The 14,811-nt window shown below is 45.0% G+C and overlaps 1 protein-coding gene across 2 annotated transcripts; it reads left to right on the top strand.

The window, feature by feature from the left end:
- The first annotated feature begins 560 nt into the window (after positions 1-560).
- Positions 561-11,358, top strand: TAL2 (TAL bHLH transcription factor 2). Of its 2 annotated transcripts, none has more exons than XM_027707948.1 (2): positions 561-708; positions 10,139-11,358. In XM_027707948.1, the coding sequence occupies exon 2, from the start codon at positions 10,149-10,151 to the stop codon at positions 10,500-10,502; it is 354 nt and encodes a 117-aa protein (XP_027563749.1). In that variant the 5' UTR covers positions 561-708; positions 10,139-10,148; the 3' UTR covers positions 10,503-11,358. The 2 variants fall into 2 exon arrangements, with proteins under 2 accessions (XP_027563749.1, XP_027563748.1); XM_027707947.1 differs by lacking the exon at positions 561-708 and adding an exon at positions 8,608-9,004.
- The last annotated feature ends 3,453 nt before the right edge of the window (positions 11,359-14,811 follow it).

Below are 14,811 nucleotides of genomic sequence, written 5' to 3'. Positions count from 1 at the left end.
GTCCTCCTGGCTGCGGAAGGTGCATGACTCCGAATAAAGGGAGCTTCCACCAAGGAAGGCAGGGGAGGATTGACTTGCCTGTGTGTGGTCACCCCCACAACTGCACCTCACATCCCCTCAGAGCAGAACGAGAACCCCGTGCTTGGGAATGCAATAAAAACTCCAGCCTGTTCCTCAGGAGGGAGTCATGTTCAAGACGGCTTTTGAAAGAGCACTGCACCTCTGTCTTCATTGGTTAAATAAGTAAAAATTAAAAAAAATCCCCCCAAACAGAAGAGGGAAAAAAGAGAAAAGTTAGATTATTGCTAAAGCTACTTCCACCTTTTCCTGCAAAGTTCACCTGACCTAGCCAGAGTCACTGGCCTAAGAGACTAAGGCTGGTAAGGATGGTCTCAACTACAGCCCCACACCAGCCCCGGAAAGGGGCAGAGGGTGTGTGGTGAGAAAAGGCAAGACAGAGAATCTCCTGGGAGATGCAAAACAAGCTCCCTGGATTGCTGGGACTAGTGGTGACACGCGCCAGACAAAGGACCTGCTACTCTATAAATGAGGCAGCCGGGACCAGCACAACACTGACTCAAGCAGGAGCAAGCTCTGTGGCCAGGCACTGGAGAAGCAGTCGGGAAAGAAATATAGGAAGCGTCTGACTTGGCTGTCTGTTCATCCACTGACCAGGTTTCCAAGGCACAAGTCGGTGTGATCAGAAAAGTAAGTGATACTGGCCTCTTCTCTTTACTGCCTCCCCTTCTTTGGGCTTACCTTGCAACTGTCTTAGGAATGCCAAAGTTTCCTCTCAGACCAGGGAATATCCTTAAAGAAAGGAATTTCAGCAATAGTCCTTTGCCATTCACTGGATTTTCATTTCTTGTCCTGACACCTCTGGTTCTTGTCATCAAAAAATTTAAGAGTAAGGCACTTGTTCTGACGAACAGCCACTTACAGGTGGCTGAACTTAATCAAGTGGAGAAATAGTTTGCGCCTGGACTTTTCAAATTCCTAGTATCCGCAAAGGTTCAGCGAATCAGACCTCATCAGAAGAAAATATTGATTGGTTTTACTGCTTTTGAAAGAAATGATGATGATTAGATGTGCAGGAAACTAATGTGATTTTAAAATCGCTGTTCTTACTATTCCTATAGTTTCTTGCATTGTACACTGTAGGCAAAATCACTTATAGCACTGCAAAGAGCTGTAAATCAGAGTTATTGCACTGGTGCAAAATAATTAGACAAAGCATCATAGACTCCTTGAGTTTAGAACTAAAATTTCACAGAATTCTCCAATGGTGTTTGATATTTAAATTACTTGCAAAATTACAGATAATAATGTATTTATTGGTCTTATGCTACATGCTTATTCACTAGACTGTGGAAATTCACTAACGGTGTCAACAGGAAACGATGTAAAGAAACAGTTCCAAATTTCCAATCCTCACATATTTAAAAATATTCCCATATTTTACTGGTCATCTGTTTACAGCTGATGTGTCTGTAAAATACACAGACATTTGAATTTTCCTTTGATCAATAGTTCACTTAGGAGGAAAAGCTTAGCAATTTTATTAATTTCACTTCTACTGCTAAATATTAGTAACTCTCAGATTTGTAAAAAGACTTTAGAAACTGCCTATCTAAAAGATGTTTATATTTCCAGGGGTAGCCTTCTGCATAAAATTTCAGTAAAACACACTTTTTTTTTCCCCTGAAGTAGCTGTCTCTATCCTCCCTGGTTTCCTTATAACACTACAGGACAGTATTTCATTTTCAGAATCTTTATCCAAAAAAAACCCCAACCAAACAAAAAAAATCCAAGCTCAACCAACCAGCCAACCAAAAAAACCCAACCCCCCCAAAAAAAATACAGCTTGCTTTTACTGCCTGTTCACATAAATCATTAAAGTAGTTGTGAAATGAGCAGATGATTCAAGAAAAAAATTCTCATAGAGCCATCATGCCAGGTAGGAAGCTTGGGGCCTGAATGCAGGTGGTTGACACTAAAGGGATGATCTTTGCACTGCTGTTTCTATCAGGTGTAGCCCCACAGAGGTGGGGCATGACATTTAGGGGAAAAAGGATTGTGGTCCTTGTCTTGCAGTGGTTTATATCTCACTTTTGGAAGCTACATGTTCCCATGGTTGCTGCGTTTGTCTGTGCTTATGGTGACCTCTAGTCTTAAGCACTGCAGACATTTGGGTGATGCTGAGGTGGTCAGAAGTCTGGTTTCAGCTTTGGCAGGAAGACAGGGCACTGCACGCTGCTGATGCTCTCAGACCTTCCGTCCTGCTTTGGCTGAAGTCACAGAGAGATTTGCCACCAGCCTGGATAAAATGCAAAAGGAAATCTTGCTTTGTAATAAAAGATCTGCCTTCTCCCCGATGCAAATGTCCCTTACAGCCCTGGATTTTCCCCTCTCTGCTCCTGTCAACTCCTCTAACAGCATGAGCTGCTGCAAACTAGTCTTTGCCGAGCTGTAAGACACGCAGCATTTGGTTTCCCCTCCTCCCTTACATCCTCCTTCCAGGAATGAGAACCTGGACTTTCCTACATACCCAGGGAAGGTAAATGGATGTGCTCCTGCCATTCACAGCTGCGTTACTGCCACTGCTGTGTTACTGCCTCGCAGTGGCAGGTGCAGAGAGAGGTGTGCAGGGATGAGTGATGATGAAGTGAGGTGGGAGAAATATCTATGTGGAAATATCTGGTCTAGAAAAAAAGAAAAAGAGTCCTAAAGAACTCCTGGAAGAGAACCAAACTGTTTTTTTTCTCTGTGTTTACCCTGAAGCACAGGGAGAGTGCCTGTGTGTAGTATTTGGGTGGGTAATTTTGACTGTTTTTAAAGGAAACCCACTGGAACTGCTATTCAGACCATGACACAATAGGGCCTTACTGGGGAAGGGAACATCAACACTTTTCCAAGACTCCCAGATTATCTTGAACAGAAAATAACACAAGTTAAGTTTAGCAAACATAGGCTAAACCTCCTGGCAGAGTGCTTTTTTCTCAGCTTATCAAGCTGTCATGCCTAAGTCAATGCACTAGACTTCCACTCAGCAAAAGCTGTTGCAGCCCATGAGTGAGTTCTTTGTTTTGTGCAGAGCTGTGGTATAATTTAGCTTTTTTTCTGTAAAGGACCATATAGAGCATTGACCAAAAGGGAGCCACACAAAAAAGAACAACAACAAAAACCCCTCACTTCTATGTGCAGAGGAAACCTGTCCTTGAGTTATATCTTCATCACTATTGCTAACTTCTTGGCCACATATCTTGTGTTCTCCCAAATGCCTGCTGGGTGCAGTCCATTGTTCTACAGATCTTCCTTTCCTAAAGCAGGCTTAAAGGACAGGATGTCACAGTGTGCAGGCTATGAAGTCTGCAGACTTAGGCTGATTTCTCAGAAATCAGCGAGCTCTTCTCCTCTGCTGAAGACCTGCACCCTCCAGGAGGGCAACTGGATTACAAAGCTGAACAACCCTGGGGACAGCACCAGGTCAGGCAAAAGACCTGCCTTTTGAAACTGGTATCACATGCAGCACAGTAACCCCAAATGTGAGGGCTGACTTAATCTTGAGACCTTCACACACTTGTTTTTGAAGACTGCAGTGATTTCCTTCTTCTAAAGGTTCAGTGAGAGCATAGTGTGGCCGTGAGAGTTTCTGTAAATGCTGCCCTTAGACAGGAAGACTCCCAGAAGCACAGACCTACAGACTCTAAAAAAGGTAAATCACTGTGTCAGCATGGACTGGTTTTTATAGAGCTTTTGCTGCTCTGCTGCACTTTGTACCATGGCATGATTGTCAGGTAACAGTCCCAACAGAGGCATGAGGCAGCAAAAGGAGCCCTTTTTTACTCTTGAAGTAGCTCCTCTTCCCACATCTTATTTGAAATAAAATAAAGTTTCTACTAGTATTAGGAATTGCACCAGGAGAGCTGGGAGAGGCTCTTCTCCTTCATTACACAAAGACAGCATCTGCCAGTGCCAAGCAAGAATGGGCCACTGTGTACTGGTGTCTGCTCTAACACACAAATGTTCACACACACTCCAAAATGCCTTGCACAAACCTTGTAGATGAGGCAACTATTTATAAGCAGGAAAACTAATTATAAGCAGGAAGGACAAGGAAGTGCACAGGGAGTAAAAAAAAAGAAGAAAGGAATTTGCCTGAGGCAAGGGAACCACAGAACAGGGACAGAAGTTCAACTGCCTGATTGCCAGCCCAGTGTTCACTCTCGGCACTGTGATCTCTCTCTGTGTCTTTGTCCATCAGTGCACCTGTGGGATTTCAAGTGGGAGGCACTTCGGGGAGGGTACAGTGCCGAGATACAGGAAGGCAGCAATGGAGAGAGTGAGCTGAGGAAAGCTGGGAAGGGGGAGCCTGTACCTAGAGGTGTGCTGCTCCTCTTGCAATCAAGCAAGCTGGGATGCATTGTCCCCTCTCCTCTTCCTTCCCCTCCCAACCCAAAGAAAGTCCTTGCAGTCCAAGTGACCACCTAGCAAACAGAGCATGGTTAAGCTGCAAAGAATGAGCTTATTCTCCTAGGGAATTGGAAAAAAATAAAGTCACATATTAGAGATAGGCAATGTTCTGCTTTGTGACACCCATGCTCAGTCTTGCCCTCTGCATGAAGCTGAGTTCCATGCTCAGAGGCTTTCATGAAACTGAAAAGGGAAACAGTGAGCTCCCTGTTTCTCCTCTTGTACACATCACACGGATGCAAAGTGAAAAAAGCACAGCGGCAAGGGGTGATAGGTGGGGAATCTTTGCTCCCTGAGGCAGATCAGGCTCACCAGCACCTGCCTGATACTGGAAACAGGCACCATCTGCTCCTCTGTTGCCATTTACTTAAGGGCTGAGAAGACTTTACAAAATCCAATGCGATGTGTTAAATAACCAATTTTAGCAGGCACTGGGTTTCCCCTGAGGAGTAATGGTGTGGCACTGCAGGTTTACTAGAAGCACTCCAATCCTTGCTGGCAGCTGGCATCTGCTGTCTGATTAAGATTTGCAGAAGCAGGTCTCCAGTGGACAGTTTCAACAGAAATTTAACTTCACCGAGGTCAAAAGTATAACTTGATGGAGTAACTTTCTTGTCCAAGATCTTTAGTTAATAGCATCCTGCTAATTATGACTGAGTGCTGGGCTCCTGGCGAGTCCCCCGTTAGCCCTCAGACAGTTAACCGCTGGCTCGGGGGCCGTTTGCTGGGGAATGTCTAGCAGAGATGTGCTTTGTGCCTGAGCTGCTCTGCTGCTGCCTGAATTGCCTGAAAGGCTTTTGCGTTAGAAAGGCTGTGAGAACTGCTACTTCGGAAGAGATCTTCATCTTTCTGTAGTTTAGTCTTTTGTCTGGCGACACTCGCGGCTGCATTAAACACAGCCAGCATTACGCCCACAACCCGTTTTTATATTTTTCAAAGGGGTAGGCAGCGGGTGGAAAGAGGTTCATTTATCTGTTTGGTGGGTGGTGGCTTGTTTTCCCTTTGTTTTTTCTCTTTCTGGTTGGCGGAGCAGATTCACTGCTGGGCTGGAGTTGTTCCTTTGCACAATTCTCTTTACACACTGCAGATGTGGATCTCAACTCATAAAACTGCATTTACCTGCTACTTCTGGATGTGCCTTCTTGATCTGCCCTCAGTGCAAAATTTTGTCCTTCAAAGTAATTCCCCCAGTGGAAACGGCGTAAACTTCCAGATTTACATTCCTAAAAGCAGGATTAATCCTCTTGAATTTAAGCTGCTGCCTTCCTGGGTTTTTAATTGTCAGCTAAATGTGGGGCTGTTACTCTGTGGTTAGAGAAGGTGAGAATAAAGTACAGAATCCAAGCCTGCAAGTTAATGCAATAAATCTGTCCATTATATGTACAAACAGGTGATTTCCGCACAGAATTAAAATGGACCAGGGGGATTGTCTCAGTTTAAGGAGACAAAAATTTAGCAAGGAGGGCGGGGCAGGGGAAAAAAACCCAAGCTCCTCCCTCTGAGCAATTACAACTTCGAAATCAAGTCGAAAGGTGTGGAAAAGAAAAATATCAGCTCTTTACTGAAAAATAGATATATATATATCTAGGTAACACAACAAAAAAACCCAAGCCACCATCCCGAAACCAAACTCCCACCGAATACAATCCAGTCCTCTCGGCGCAGTTACAACCACCCCAGCAGGGGGCGCTGCCGCCTCGGGAGGCGGGGCTGCGGTGCCCACTCGCGGCCAGCAGGGGGCGCCGCTGGGCTCCGGAGGGGCGGGGCTGCGGCTGCTCCCGATGGCCGGCAGGGGGCGCTGTCGGGCTCTGGCGGTCCAACGGGCGGGGGAAGTAGTCAAGTGGGTCCAAGGCACGGCAAGGGAGGGAACGAAAGGGGTGGCTTCTCATATGGAGTCACGCTGGCAAAGAGTGGCTCTGGCTGTGGATTCCTTTCCTCATGAAAGGGTGCCGGCTGCTGCCGTCACGGGAGAAAGAGGAGGGGAAGGGCGGCCCTTCCCCCCAAAGGCTCCTCCGCACTGGCTTTTTCGATGAATTCGAGGCAAAATCCGGGCAGTGGGGCAGAACAGAGTGTGAGGACTCAGATGCGAACGTGACCTCCATCAGGGGGCTAGGATAAACCAGCCACCCGGGCGAGAAGATGAACTCCGAGCCCTCCTCACCACACCCACACACTTCCCGAGTTCCCGGAGGGGAAAAGCCGAGCTGAACCCTTTCAGCCCCACCCCGAGCGCCTCTCAGAAAAGCCCAAAAAGGCAAAACAACTCCCAAAAAACCAAGCACCTCCTAGACAGAAGCTGCCATCCCCTCTCTTCCCTCTCTCTCTCAGATCTCCCCAAAGTCATTAGCCTAGAATGTGCGGCTATTCAACCAGCCCTTTTGTGTGTATGGCTCATTCTCGCCATCTCCTCCCCTCTCCCTCGCTCAACACCTTTCTTTCACAGCGGTAAAGGGAAAAAATTCAAAGCAGAGTGTTTTTTTCTTTAATCTATGACAGGGATGTAAGCTGCACACAGCCATTAGATGGTGTTTTACACAGTGCATCAGAGAAAGCTAGAGAATACATTGCTCAGATGCACAAAATTAGCAAAGACCTGAAGCTGCAAGGAATATCACATCGACAGACAAGCTTGGTGGGGAGGGTTGGAGAGAAGGAAGGAACAGAAGGAAGAGAATGAGACGAAATGGAAATCAGATCCCATGTCAGTAACTGGCTGCACTTTAACTAGAAGGTGCTGTGGTTACAGAGAACTCAAAGGATGTGTAGGTGACCGATAGAGAAAAGAAGCTGTGCTGAAACATTACAGTTACTGCAGGACTGGACCAGGATAATTTTTCTCCTGTGTTTCTAGCTGAAACTCCAAGCACAACACCAGGAAACCCAGTGAAGGTAAAAAGGAGAGGAATTTGAGGAGGAGAGATGTATGGAGGTGGATTACAGCTGAAACAAGGCTCCCCGTAGAGCTATTAGTGCAAGAGGAGGCACTGGGAGAGGGAAGGAGCTGTTGTTTGCCGATCTTGAATAAATGTCAGAAACAAAACCACACGTTTTTGAAGTGCAAAGCAGGAGCTGATCTCACAAAGGCATCTGTTTGCTGACAAGGCTTGTGACCACAAACGTAGCATTGTCCTTTCCAGAGGCAAGAGAAGAGAGACAAAGACACCGTGGCGTGAAGGAGTAGGCTGGGTTTATTTTTCCACCGATAATACCACCTACAGGACAAGATTGCATGCTCACAGTACCAGGGCTGGATGTTAACCTGCTTTCCTGGAGAGCTGTGCTGGGGATTGTGTGCAGCAGGAGAAAGAGGAGGAGTAGACATTCTGTTCTGTTGGTATTTATAATTGAGATATAATCAGGTATCCAGCAAACGCTGACCCACATACCAGAATTACATTGCAGAGACCAAAAGGCGTGGCAAAATGCAATCCAGAAGCCCAAAGAACTTTCCCTATGTTATAAAAAATAACTGCCTTTGTACACAGATAAATATGTCTTCAGGAAAAAAAAAAAAGGAAAAAACCAAACAACAACACAAACACCAAAACGGAAGAAAGAGAGAGAAGCAGGTGGCACTCTGAATTTCACATAAATCCAAGCGGCTGTTTGGAAGTATAAATCTGTGAAGGCAAAAATTTTGCCTTGGGCAGCCAACACATTGCATTACAGAGGAGCACTGGAAAACAGTGTTTAAAATCTGTACCACTGATGTGGCAGTGTTCTTGCCACAAAGGTACATGCAGCATGTTTCAGGTGGGTGCAAAGCACCAAGCAGATTTGTTCCCGCAGCCCAAACCAAAAGCTATGCATGGAGTAGGAGAACGATATTTAAAAAAATAAGACAGAGAGATACAATCCCCATTTGGATCAAGCAATGGGTCTTAATGTAAGTCTAAAAAACATAAGAAAAACTCTCAGCAACCTGAAATATGAGGGTTTGTTTTTTAAATGAGCCTCTTCTGAAGCAAGGACATTTTGCTGAGACAATTTTCTCATCCCCTAAAGGCATGACAGTAATTTCAGACTTCTACCAAAATAGAAATGTGTCAGCAGTATAAAGGCCATGGCCAAGAGGAGCCTGTGAGGCTGGGATGGTGTGAGCCATATACAGCCTGTGCTGGCGGCATCTCTGACTGGAGATCTCTCAACACAGCTGCGACATGATTTATAGTGCTGCACATGTGTTTCCCTGGCAGTGGGTAATCACTGCTGGACTGGAACTTGAAGGAGCTGGGCAGGAACTCCCCTGCCTTGGCTCCCTCACAGGGCATCCCAATTAACCTATGAGTCACATTTGTGTTTTTCTCTATTCACTGGGACTATTGCTCTGTATATTGGTGAACCCCAAATGTCTTGCATGGTGTGAGGCTGCTTCAAATGGAAACGGGATCGCAGCTGGGCTCTCATTCTGAAATTATCTCTTCCCAAGGGTGAAGGGTGCTATTCCCTCTGCTCCCCACTCCCCCATGGGACTGCTATAAGGAGTTTGCCAATGAGTATAAAAAGCTGGTGTTTTCACATGCATAAGAGGGTAAGTGGAAACATTTGTCCTTTAGTCTCTTGGCTGTGGATAGTTTTTCCCTGCTCCAGCTGTCTGTGTGCCATTGGTACAAAGAGCTACTTCAGAAATGGAGGAGTCAGTGTCTCCTTCAGGGCTGTGGGAGAGTAGGGAAGACACTTTTCACTGGTGGTGGGAGAAGAGTTAGGGCAACCCAAAGATCTTTTGAGCATCTTTCTAGTAAATGGCATTTAAAATCTTTGTGCACCTCTTGCTCAGTACTGCTGTGTTGCCAGGTCTGCTGTGGTGACTGGATTCCCTTTGCTTGGCTCTGTGGGGCAGGGTGGGCAGGTAACATCTAGGCAGATGTTTTGGCTGGAATGCCAGTGTGTTTTCTCGGAATCACACTTTTCCTCATGCACTCATGGCACTTGTGGCTTATTCTTGGCATCTCTCAGGGGCTAAAGCAGAATCCTGAATGAATCAGACCTGAAGAGTCTCTGCCACCAGCCATGAGCAGCCAGTGTGGGCTGGGCAGGGAACCAGGCTGTTGTTTCCCTGGAGAAATAACCACAGTCACACATGCCTGCAGTGTTGACTATCTGCTCACTGAAGGCCCACAATGAAGGTCCACCTGGCTTAGTTTCAGTCACCAAGCCTGGGCCAGCTGGGAGCAGACCCCACGAAATTGTGAAATGAGGCTGGCAAAGCATGGATGTGTTCTGCACTGGCCTTTCCTCATCAAAAGCATCAGTGTGGCTCTCATGGAGCCTGATGGGATGACAAATGGATTGGTTGTTGGGAATTCTGTTGCAGGAAAACTCTCAAGAGCCTGGAGAAGCTGGGCTTGTAGCAGCACCAAATGGTTGTATGAGGAAATTAAACGCCTTTAACTCCTTTAGGAAGTTTTTACTGAAATCTGGCATCTGGTTGCAGCTGCAATGCTTATAATCATGGCTGTAAATGGGGACATGATTTCAGTGATTAGAGCAAATCTGTGCAGGACATGCAGGACAAGGGCATCAACCACAGAGGGCAAAAATCAGAAACCTAGAACCACCACTGCAGGGTTGCCACTGGCCCAGAGGCTACAGAACCCCCAGAGTAGCAGCCTGTGTGAAAGCCAGGGCTATCTAGAATTCAATCCCCATCTCTTTTGCTTTGCAGCACCTTAAGCATGACAAGGAAGATCTTCACCAACACCAGGGAGAGGTGGAGGCAGCAAAATGTCAACAGCGCCTTTGCCAAACTGCGGAAACTCATTCCCACCCACCCACCAGACAAAAAACTGAGCAAGAACGAGACCCTCCGTTTAGCCATGAGATACATCAACTTCCTTGTCAAGGTCCTGGGGGAGCCAGGCCTGCAGCAGACAGCAGTGGCAGCTCGGAGCAGCATCCTGGGGTTCTTCCAGCAAGCCCCACACTTGCAAAGCATGGAGGAGCTGACACTAATTGAAAACTGTGGTGTCTCCTGTCCTGACATGAGCAGCAATATAGTAGAGTGTTGGTCAGAGACATCATCTCCCTAGCAGGCAATGAGATGTGCAGTCTTGGTACTAGTCTTGATAGTCCCTCTCCTTTTGCTCCTCTATGTATTGTGAATATTTGTTCATATTTATTACTATTTTATTTGGTATGCATTTTTATTTAATAGGAAAGGAAATCCTTGGTCATCCAAAAACCTGGAGGTCCAGAGGGAGAACTTGCAGTCCGTGGGAAATTTGAATGACTCACTGCTGTCTCACTAAGTCTTCTTCAAGCCAGAGGAGCCTTCTACCCAGATCTCCTCCATAAATCAGGCTGTAGAAACTCATTCAGTGTTTCTGACATGGAAAGATATTATTCTCCCATGCTAATTCAAGGAAAAACTACTGAGATGAAGAATGATGACTGCAGCACAAAATTTGTCCAAGACAGACATCTGGCCTTAGTAGTGAAAGATTTTGAGAGATGTGATATTTGACACAGTCCTCCACCAGTTATTCCAGGGGCTAATTGCAGTCACTCTTGAGCTGGTGAATCTTATTTCCAGCTTGATTCTTTTTTTTGAGAATGTAGGTCCTAGTCCTTGAACCTGGCTACATCTTTCTCCATCAGACTGGAGGGATCCCTAGTGTCAGAGCAAAATGTATTAAATAAAATTAAATGTTAGGTTAAAGCAAAGTGCCAGTTTAAACTTAAAGAAGACATAGTCGTAGATGAGTTTCAGTGGGTTCAATACGCAGAGTATACCTCCTTTGTAGCAGTGCCAGTGTGCCTGTGAAGGATGATAGTCAGCTATGCTCCAGATGCCTTAAAAGCCCATCAAAAAGGGGTTGGTGGATAAATGTCTTTCTTTGCATACCCAGCTGACTGCCTTTAAACTCCTTGATTTCACCTGCTGTAGCTGAGGTTGTCCCACCTGGATACTATCCCAAATGGGCTGATGGAGCAAGGACAAAGAAATTGGTGTAAATGTTTTTAATTTCATTCAGTAAGTAATTTCCCTTTAGGGAGAAACCCCAGCCATCATGCTTGTTGGTGTTTGGATGATAAGCAGGTTGAAAGAGGCTTCATGAAAGTGGTTTCATGTTGTTGCCTAAAAAAACCAATTTAATTTCCTGATCGAGTTATAACCTGTGCCATAAAAGGCTTGGGCTGCTCGCGTGAGGTACAAAGCAGCCCAGAGCAGCAGAAAAAGATGACACAGGCTTGAAGTAGAATGCCTTCCTGGTCAGATCCCACTGACAAGTCCTTTGGATTTCCATGTGGACCAAGGTACATGTCAAGGCTTAGAAAAGACAATTGTTCAGGACTGGTGAAGAAATGTAGCTTCCTAGGCCAAGGCATGTCCCTGGGCTGTTTATGTTTGTTCCTGAGACAGTGAGGTGCCTTCAGAAAGCAGAAATAGGGTTTGTGCATGTAATATGTACAGCCCTTCTGCATGAGGGGATTTGGCACCTGAAGCTGAGCTGCCTTTCAAAGCCTCACCAAGCACCAGGTGCACCAAAGAAGCCAGGGCTGGCTCCTGCTACGGGTATATTGGGCTGTCCTGAGAATTGACAAAGACCAAGGACACAGCCCACCCCGTCCAGGACTGGTGTTGGAAGGCACAGGCATGCCAGTGGACAGAGTTTGACCAAAAAGAAAAGGGAAAAACAAAAAACTGAAAGGGTTTCTGTTGATTTCATTTTGGTTTTGAACACTGCTAATAGTCAGTTTGCTTATCCCTGTGTTTGTGAGCTGTCAGGACTGCACTGGAGGGCAGCTGAGTGAAAAGGCACTGAGAGTACATCCTTCTTATGGCTTGTTTCTCGCCACCTCTACCCACTTTAATGGGACTAAATGGAGCCACAGCCTCCTGTGCACAGCAGCACCTCAGAGGTAATGAGCCAAGTCCTCCTCCCAGCTTTCTGCTGGCTCACTGGAGCTACAATAGAACAGGTAAATCAGGGCACTTATTGATGAGGTGTGGCAGTACTGTTTGGTCTATCAATCATTTGCTGTCCCAGGAAACACACAGTCACCAAGGCAAGGCAAAACATCTTGTGAGAAGCTGTCATCCAGAGGAAGGGAAAGAAAACCTGGCAATTTTGTAAGTAACACGCTTGTTGTATTTTCTGTGCTAAAAAAAACTTCCCTTCTTGTTATTGCTTTGGTTCATATCAGTGCTTTCTTTGATCTCCTTTCAATTTAGAAGCTCCCTGCTCTCACGCTCAGCAAGTATCTCACTAGTCTATCTACCAAAGACTTTTTTTTGGTCATTTCTTCTTTGTGTTTTGGGGATTTATCTGTATGATCATGAACACATATGGTGTAACTGATACCATTCTGTGCTATATGATGTTATTTAACTTCTAATATATTCCAAATAAATTATTTAAGAAACTAATCTTTGTCTTTTCTTAATTTCTCTAAACTTTTGTTTTACATTTTCCATGCCACTCGCTAGAAGACCCCAAAAGCATTAAAATGTGATTTCCAGTAGAGGATGTTTGTACTGTCTCTTATGCAAGAGTCTTGGTGGTAGAAATAACATTATCAGACAATGAAGAATGACAAGAATTCTTTGTTTATTACTATTTCCTACCCTTTCTGGGTAGGAAATTGAATTACATTTCAATCTACATGCTAAGAATATTTTGAAAAAGACAGATAACTAAAATTTCATTGTGCAACACTGTTATTTATGTCCTCCAAATATTCACAATTCAGAAGATTATAATCAAATCCATTATAAAAAGCATAAGTCACTCTAAAGAATTCATTTAGACTCTGAGTCTATTATCTGAGTTGTTCAGAGAGGCACAACCTACAGATTCAAACAGGAGTCCAGGTTCAGATATAAAAATTAATTCAAATTTGATGGCATATTAGGATGTAAAGCTGTTTTTTCTGGATAACATCTGGTGGGAACAACCTAATCCCCAGCTGAATATGAGGCTGGGAGAGGAAGAGGAACACTAAGATGGCAGATGCAGAAGCTGTGAGGAAGAGACGGGAGATCACTGGGACACAGGGCCAGTTTCATGACTGATTGAATGTCTCACATCCCTGACAATTTTCTGTGATACACCAAGAGAGGGATTTCTGTACAAAATGTGCCTCAGAAAGGTATCTTCTCAAGGGATTGTGTATAAAAGTCATGAAATCAGCAAATGTGAAGTTCAAAATGTATTTATATGTGATGTCCAGTATGTATTTATACTAAGCAAGACAATGCCACTTTAGAGAGGACCCTCTGCTTACGGTAGGTAATGCCAAATAAGTTTGTATGCTGGCGATCATGTGGCAATGCCTCCTCTGGAAGTGGGCATGGCATAGCCATGTTAACACAGTGCTGTGAGATAATGGCACCTGTGCCGTGGAGATGTACCAAGTCATTTGGAGATGACTGAAAAATGTCTCATATATGTTTCTGCAGTGGCAAAACCTTAGTATAAATGACAAAAATGTCCCTAGTCTTAAGTATCCTACTGTCCCCTAGTTGTGACTAAGAGTGCTAAATAGAGCTCTGTGAATAGCATTGTTTTACCCTTTGTAATTTCTTTTTTTTTTTTGGTGGAATATGCCTGTCAATATTTCAAGGAAGACCAGGTAAGTGGTATTTTCTAGAGGTATCTTTGGTATCTCCTGGTAACAAAAGGAGTGATGCAAAGTTAAAAGAGTCATGGCCCCCTCCAACCCATGGTACTCCTGTAGAGCTGCATGTGAGATGTCCTCCCATGAGTTTGTGATGCAGAAATCTCAGTGAGACATTCCTGTACGTGGAATTTCTGACAGGATCAGTGACAGAATACAGCTTCACATTTCAGTTAAAATTAGGAGGATTACTTCCTCCAGAGGCTAGGCACCAAGAGACAAGTTCTGCCACTCTTCAGCTACCCCAGAGCCCAAGAGAACTGATAGCAGGAGAGGTGCAATGTCATTGTGCACTGCCCCTAAAAGTAACCCATGCATCACCAGGAACAAGAGTGCAGGGTGATGTCCATCATGTCCAGTTCCTCAGTATTCCATTTGTGGCTATGGAATGTAACTGAATATTGGAATGAAACTTGGATATTTGGGCTGGGTAAGGAAAGGAATAGGTTGCAACTGTATCTTGCAAGGATGCTGTAGTCTTGTGCATGAATCCTAGTGAGGGCCAGCCTGTGGTTAGAGGAAGGGCAGGTCTGCAGACAGGGCTTTGGCCTGAGATTCAGTGGATTCAGATCCCTGCTGATGTGAATACACTGTGCCTAGCACTGGACAAGGCACAGTATGATTCTAGATTGGCATGGTGCCTTGTTTCTAGAGTATTGCCCATGCTGAGTGTGAGAAATAAAGAATCGGTTTTATTACAAGCAAATGAATTTAGCA

This window comes from Neopelma chrysocephalum, unplaced genomic scaffold (genome assembly GCF_003984885.1).
Source record: "Neopelma chrysocephalum unplaced genomic scaffold, ASM398488v2 Primary Assembly neopelma1_95109, whole genome shotgun sequence".
Lineage (NCBI taxonomy): Eukaryota > Metazoa > Chordata > Aves > Passeriformes > Pipridae > Neopelma > Neopelma chrysocephalum.
Note: the sequence above shows the minus strand (reverse complement) of the source record. Positions and strands in the feature narration are given on the sequence as shown.